Source organism: Merops nubicus, unplaced genomic scaffold, assembly GCF_000691845.1.
Source record: "Merops nubicus isolate BGI_N331 unplaced genomic scaffold, ASM69184v1 scaffold3863, whole genome shotgun sequence".
Classification (NCBI taxonomy): domain Eukaryota; kingdom Metazoa; phylum Chordata; class Aves; order Coraciiformes; family Meropidae; genus Merops; species Merops nubicus.
The window spans coordinates 1-7,806 of record NW_008599416.1 but is presented as its reverse complement, the minus strand read 5'-3'; the positions used below and the strand labels follow the sequence as shown (position 1 = coordinate 7,806).

The following is a 7,806-nucleotide window of genomic DNA, read 5'->3' as shown; positions in this document are numbered from 1 at the left end:
GGTTTAAAGGAACCATACTGTACAAAACAGGCTATTTGTTACCAAAGTAACACCAAAACCAGGAAAAAAAATATGGTTATTGCCTTATGAAGACTTTGTAGCTTTCTCCTACGAGGCCTTCTTTGACTCTGCATAAGCTGCCACGTAGTTCTGCCTGTGAGCTGGGGGACAGCTGGGGAGCCCCCCAGGGAGGCTGGCTGTGAATCCAACCCACCAGGTCTCTGCAGCACAGTGGTGTTACTCCTTACACGTGGTAACACCTTTATCTGCCTTTTCCATGGCATGATGCTGTCCTTGCATGTCTCTGGGTGACAAGGAGTCTTTATAATGTTCAGAATGTTCCCCTGGAACTGGACTCCCCCACCCCCCAGAGCAGAGCCAGCCCTGGACATGCCATTGTAGATACTTGGTAATACTGTAAGTTATCAAAGGCACTCCAAAAGCAGCCATCTTCCTAATCACTTTGGATCTAGAGTCAAAAACATGGTAGAGAATGTAGATTTTTAGCATCAACTGTGTTTTAAGAGCCCTCTTCCTGGCACAGGATCTCCAGAGACACTAGGGTTTTATTTTGCAGCAGTCATTTTCCATGTGGAAACCTGAGTGGTATCAATCCATCCCCTCCATGCTGTGGGGATTGGGTCCCTGCAGCTTCAGACAGTCCCCATGGAAGGGACCCCAGGGCAGAAGGGTTCAGGTCACTGAGATCTACTCATGCCTTGTACCTCTTTGGGAAATACAGCAGTTCAAAAGCAGCGTGTGGCAAATTAAGCCCACAGGGCTGGTCCCGGGATGAGTATCTGGGAGGTTTTGAGACATGGGTAAATCTCTGTTAACTCAAAAATTCACTGTAGAGAGATCACTTCCCTGTAAGAACTGATAAATCAAGGTCTGGCTTTGACCATTTGGAAGACCACCTAGGATTCCAAGCCCCATGTGGACAGGCATCCCTCTTTCCATACATTCTTTACACGATTAGGCTAAACCACCCATTATTTCTTCACACCAATTTAGGAATTACAGCTGCTGGCACATTTAATTTTGTGTTCAGTTTCTACTGACAAACACAAATAGCCAGAGGAAGGTCCCCCCTAGTTTCCTCAGGAGAACAGCTCTACCAAAGAGATTATTGAGAAATGTTCTCACTCGAGCTTTGCCCGTAAAAATGTGTTTTTTTCAGGGGCTCTCACCCACAGAGCCAACCACACACAAGCAGCAGAACACTGTGGTTAAGGATGACATTCCTGCACCCTCGGGTGGCTTCCCCACCCCAGGTAAAGCACAACATTTACTGTGTCAGTCTGAGCAACTGGAGCAAACAAAATGACACATGGCACACCAGAAGGCACCGTTGCTTCTCCTCCATCTCCCTCCAAAGGCTTAAGGCAAAGCTTGGCTTTCTCCAAGCCTCTGGCTTCTCTAAAGGTGCACACATGCACTGATTTACCTGCCATAAATATGTAGACACTTCCCCATTGCCTTCTGACAGAAACCCAGGAAAATCCCACTCCAAACCCAGCTTATTACTCTGCTGATGGACACCTTTGAAAGCACAGTGGATAGCATTACATCAATGTGTTTGGAGATGATCCCTAAATTGCTGGGATTTGGGTGAAGGGCGTGGGAAGTCTTACACTTCAGCAGAGAGATTTCTCCTCCTCACTGTGGTATTTTCCTTAAGTCCTGTCACTGCTGGGAAAATCTCCTTTCACTGTTCAGAAGCTCTAGGGGACCTGTCCAACATTTACAACCTATACACTTCTTTTAAAAACCAAGAGCAAGATTTTCAGTAGCTTTTAGACATTTAAAGATGCTGCTGGTTTCCTACCTAGGTCATCAATCAACAAGAGCTATGCACCCAGGCCTTCAGAAACACATTGCAGGGCAGAAAAAAGACCTTCAGCTTCTTTCTGACAGTACACAAATAACATCTGAGAGAAGCTGAGCAGGATGAAAGAGGCGATGAGCTGACAGACCAGAGGACCATCCCAGGCACCCCTCATGCTTCAGGGGGGGCTTGCCTTAGAGTGGCATTGTCTGATAACGATGATCCAGCTGGACCAGGAGGCAGTGAGGAGGGGCAGTCACACACATGACCCTCACCACTTTTCTCAGCAAGGCTAATTTTGCCTGAGCCCTCCTTCCCTTGGGCACAGGGGGCGAGAGGAGCCGTACAGCTGGGGCAGAGCATGGGCTGCTTCCCAGGTACCTGCAGCAGACCCCAAGACCCAGACAGCTCACGTGAGGCCCCCGAGGAGGTGCTGACCATCGGCCAAGTCCCATCTAGCCCAGGGTTGTTCAGTAAATAACCCCTGACCTTCCACCTCAGCTACTCACAGGCAGCAGCCCCAGCCAGAATCAATAGACGAGAAGCAATGTGTCATGTGCAGGCCACAACGGTTTGGTTATGATGAATCAAAAAAACACTAAAGGAAACACAGATGTAGTGAGATCACCTCATTTTCTGGAGCCTTCCTATCTCTGGAAGCTTTGCCTGACCTCCCCCTCAGAGTTTCCACGTGGGCACACAAAAGCATCTCAGGGGCCACGTGGTGGCGGGTGCTGAGCCGCAGGTGCCTCGCGTGACGCTCGGCAGGGCCAGGGGAGCACAAGCAGCAGGAGGCTGAGTTCATCCCGAGCTGCAGGCAGGCTGGTGTCTCCCCAAAGGAAAGTTTTATTCCAATTATTTCAAATAGTTCCTGCTCGCACACAAAGCCCCCTGTTTTGTAATAAAAACAAGGAGAAAAATCGCATCCGAAGGAATTTTACCTATTTCCCTCTCCACTTATTTCACTGAGGTTATCTTGTTAAAAAAACAACCCCCTCCCCACCCCACCCAAACTGGCCATCAGAACAACAAAGTAGCCAAGAAGCTAATTTAGCAACCTCATTCTTCAAAATCCACCCTGCCCTTCATGCTCCTAGGTTTCAACAGGAGTCCTAAGTCATCCAATATCTTCTAATATATATATTTTAAAGGTTTCACAGCATTTCTCTCTTCACACAGGCAATGCTTTTCCTTCAGGAGAGATGCACAGAATGCTGCAAATTTCCCAGTAGCTGGGATTTTCCCTGCAGATGGAGGCAGGTGTTGCCCTACTCAGCCACGGAGAGCCAAAGCTGCAGCCAGTTACTCGTTATGGTACAGAAAGACCAACAGAGACAAGAGCAGGGACACCCCCCCTCCCTACACCCCCCCAAAAAGGGTCACTCCAGGTCCGTGCGCCCAGCTGAAGCTGCAGCAGGTTCAGGAATCCCCAGGTCCCAGCTGAGCCGTGGGCCTGGTCACGCACAGGCTGTCCTCACAGCCCGCTGCCGCCGAGCTCTCAGCAGAAATCCCACAGCCTAAGGCCCTAATCCTCAGCTCAGAGAGAGCAGCCAGCTGTGGGCTGACAGCCACCTTCAGCTCGCTGCAGATGAAGGGTTTGCTGAACAAAGATGAGTGACTGTGCTTGGGTTATAGCTACACTTACAAACTCCTGTACATCTTGGCTCTGGTTTTCTTTGCCACATGGCAGCTGGTTACATCCAAGACCTTAAATTCCTGGGAGAGGAAGCGACTGTAGAAACTCAGCTATGCAACATATGCTCCATCTAGTGTTTATTCACTAATATTTCCTTTTCTTAAACAGTTCCTTTTGCTGTTAACACACAGTTCCATCTTTCCTGGAGTTTGCTTGTCTGTTTAGGATCGTTATTGAAAATATTAACTGCCTGTTAGTTTTAACTACACAGTTTTGATTTAGCCTCCTGTTACACCTATGATGATAAACTCATTTCTACTGACAGATTAGATCTCACAGAATGAAAGGAGGGAGAAATGTTTGCTCATGCAAAGTGAATGGAGAACCTCGAGCAGGAATAAAATCTCTGAGGCCCATTTTGGAGGCCTGCTGTACACTCTGCAGCATAAGAGGAGACAAGCAGAGCTGCTTGCTGCCCCCTCCTCCATAGCACATTTTCTCCCCCCACCCCACCTGCCCCTCCCCTTTCCCCCAGCTCTCAGCAGTGACCTTACCTTTCTGAAGCCAGGTCTCTGCAGGGACAGGTCACAGCCCTGTCACACTGTCCCCCAGGCATCTCCTGTGATGGGGAGCCAGAGCTGCAGCCCCCTGAGCAGCTGCACTCAGGCAGGGAACAGCCACAGCCAGCTGGAAGAGGGTGGAAAAGCTGCTCCTCACAACAACATGACCTCCAAAGCACAGGGGGCACGCTGCTGAGCCCCTCTGCTGCACACCAAGGGGCTTTTTTGTCCCCTGTGTCAAGCTGTGCTGTTGGGGAAGGGCAGGACAGCGAGCAGGAGGCACAAAGCCCTCAGTGCCCCCTCGGGCCACCTCACCACACCTGGGCTCAGCCCAGCCCAGCAGCTGCTGGGAGTTAGTCCTGACCAGCACTGGGCAAAGCTCTGCGGCGTGTCTGCCTGCTGGGGGCTCTGCCAGGACCCAGCCTGGGTGCAAGGTGTCTCTGCATGCTGGAAGAGCAGGGGGTGGGTGTGTCCCAGGGCAGACATCAGGGCTGGCAATTGCCATGTGCGTTTGAAGGGACAAACTGCAAAATACTCCACAGAAAGTTTCCTTGTTGCCTCGGGCTGCCCCCAAATATGCACTCGGCTAGGGAGTTCCTGGTTCCTGATCTGCTGCTCCCCTGCTAGTAATGCCCCTTCTGCAGGAAGGAAAGCCAACAGCAGATGGGAGCAGAAGTCCCGAGCTTTGGAAGTACATTGCTGGAAAAAGGCTGGGGTTGGCTGATCCTCCTTGGAGGCACCGATGGCCCAGACTGCCCCTTGATGGCCCAGTTCTTCTGGGTGAAGGCTGAGCGGATCAGAGCCCGCTTTAGGAGAGCTGGCAAGGAGCTGTGATAGAAATGGAGAGCCCCTGGACTCCACAGCCCTGGGGCACAGTCCTAGGCACAGATGTAAGCTGCAGAAACTGGGCTGTTATGCTTTGGAAAGCATAGCAGAAGGGATCAGTTAGCTTCCTTGGGCAGAAAACGTTTAAAGGATCCCCACATGCCCCTGCTTGTTCTCAGCCTGGGCCAGAGCTTGTGCCAGAGCTCCTCAAACCTTGTGTCACGGCACAGACACAAGTGAGAAAGCAGCAAATTGCAGCTTGGGGATGGGAGGGAGCAGGTCCTCGTGTGGAGAAACCTCAGGGGGCACTGCCCAGGGTGTGCAGGGCAGTGTAACACTAACTGTGTGTCAGGACACTTGCTGGAACAGGACCATCTGAGTAAGAGCCAGCAGGCCTGCTGCAGGATGTGCTCCAGGGCAGCACACAGACCAGTCTGCAGAGGTTGAGGTCCAGTTTGCTGCAGGAAACGAGGGCAGGTCAGGCCTAATGGGAAACACAGAAGGTGGAAAAGCATCTCCTGCCAACGGTGCCTCTGGGTGTGTTTCCAACAGGTGATGGCCACGCTGCTCCTCCCCGTGCAGCTGCTGGCACTGGCTGTCACCATCTACCTGGAGCTGGTGAGGTCTGCTCAAGGTGGCGTCTACTATGGGATCAAGCAGCTGCCACCCCAGGTGCCACAGTACCAACCCCTTGGACAACAAGTACCTCACATGCCACTGGGCAAAGAAGGCATCCCCATGCAGCACATGGGCAAGGAGGTGCCCCACATGCAGTACGGGAAGGAGTACCCCCACCTGCCTCAGTACATGAAGGAGGTCCCGCAGATGCCTCTGCTTGGCAAGGACATGGCTCCCAAGAAGGAGAAAGGTAGGCTTGGCACACCCCTCACCACCCCTCCCTGGCCCCACCTGGTGCCCCACAGCACCGTTAGCCCAGAGGGGACTGAAGATGGGCAGCAGGCTGCTGCAGGCTGGGCATGGCACCAGATCTGTGGGGTCACCAGGACACATCCTCTGGGCTGCAGCCCTACCTGTGAGGAGCCTCCATCTCCCAGGGCTGGCCCCACGTTTGTTGGGGTGTCTGTTGGAGGCTGGGAGAAACCTCACAACCCCCCCTTGCCTCCAGAAAACCCTGTGGTGGAGTTTCAAATAATGGCCCAGGTAGACAGGCCAGGGTCCTGCCAGGAAGTGCTCCCACTCTCCCTGCAGCAACCAGGCTTGAAATTAGAGCTAAGAGCCTCAGGATCTGAATTTATGGGAATATCACAGGTTTGTATCAAATATATCAGAAGATATTTGATATCAAATTCCTCTGACCCTGCAGTCCTCTTTCTGTAGGTCATTCATGGGCATGAAGGAGGCACTGAAGGTACATTACTGCACGAGCCTGCACGTAGAAGGGCTTTCACACTTCAGCAAAGGAAGCTTGGACAATATTAGGATATTTAAGAAAACAACAAAAAAATGTCCAAAATACAAAGGGCAACCAGGAACACTCAGCATCATAAAATCCCCATGGGGACAGCAGGTCTGTGGGACTTTCAGACAAGCTGGTTAACTCTTTGTCTTCTTGAGGGTTCAGTGCAGCCACAGCCTGCGCTGGCTTCAGAGGGAGATGGAAGATTTCAGGGCCTGTTTTTGGAGTGTGTGAACCAGAAAAACCGGCTGTAGTAAACCCAGCCCATCTTGTGAGCAAAGGAGGTTTTCTACGTGCATAAAACACAACATGTGCAGAGAGGGAGGGTTTCTGCCTCCCAAAGAACAGTTAATTCTCTTGCCCTGAAACCTCAGCTCTCTCCTTCCCCCAAACCTCTCACTTTCTCATCCAGTTTAGAGCCAGAGAGAAACAGACTTTCCACTTAACAAAAAAAGGCTGCAGCTTGAAAAGCAACGAACCCCAGCACAGCCCCTCCCTCGTGGCAGCTCTCTCACCCTGACCTCCAACACTAAATGGCCACATGCACAAAAATGTGGGTTCGGACAATAAAAACATTTTATGAAGTCTTTAGAAGAGCTCTAACTAGATGTGGTTATGCCAAAAAACCTGTGGGAGCTTAGCAACGCTGGGTAAGGCTGTAGGTTTCCAGTAATATCTTAATAGGAACCAAAGCCTTGGTGGAAATGTCGTCACGCCTACGTACGAACTTCTTACTGATACGATCTGTTTAAATTGATCTCGCTAATGTAAGCCCCTCCAGCAAAACCACTTTTATGCCAGAACTCCTCCTACAGCCTGAGATCACCAAGCGGCTTCTGTGTCCTGTGAAAACTCTTAAAAGTAGATTAGTCTACAGCAATATGGGACAAAAAGCTGATTTTGCTGCTAAGTGTAGGTAGACAACACTAGTGAAGTGCAAATGGCTTCTTCATAACTTCATCATCATTTCACGGAAGCAGAAATGACCACGTTAAGTTTAGGGTGTGCAAAACAAGGGGAACGTCCTCTGTGTTCTAAACACCAACCTGTAGCTCTCTGGCCAGCTCTGCTTCCCTGCCTACCATGAAACCAAACGTCATAACAAGCACGTTCAATTCAAAACTGCCATGTTTCCAGAAGGATGGGATAGCAATCACCTTTTGTCTCTCCCCTTCCCCTTTTTTTTCCCTTTTCTTTTCTCCCTGACCCAGAAATGCCCATACGCAGCCTGAGGGGCGAGCAAGGTCCCCCTGGGGAGCCTGGACCAAGAGGGCCACCGGGGCCACCAGGACTACCGGGTCACGGCGTGCCAGGAGCCAAGGGAAAACCCGGCCCGCAAGGGTACCCAGGAATTGGGAAGCCGGGCTTGCCAGGGATGCCGGGGAAACCGGGGGTCATGGGGCCCCCGGGGCCAAGAGGGGAGATGGGGCCCAAGGGGGAGGTGGGGCCCATGGGGATACCCGGGCCACAGGGACCACCAGGGCCTCACGGGCTTCCCGGCATAGGGAAGGCGGGTCCCCCGGGGCTGCAGGGCCAGCCG

General features: G+C 51.7%; 1 protein-coding gene across 1 annotated transcript; it reads left to right on the top strand.

Moving 5' to 3' along the window:
* Positions 1-5,404: 5,404 nt before the first annotated feature.
* LOC103770112 (collagen alpha-1(VIII) chain-like) lies at positions 5,405-7,801 on the top strand (the record flags this gene model as incomplete). Its single annotated transcript, XM_008937363.1, has 2 exons — positions 5,405-5,717; positions 7,478-7,801. Coding segments are annotated over exons 1-2 (637 nt in total), but the record flags the coding sequence as incomplete, so codon positions are not given.
* Positions 7,802-7,806: the final 5 nt, after the last annotated feature.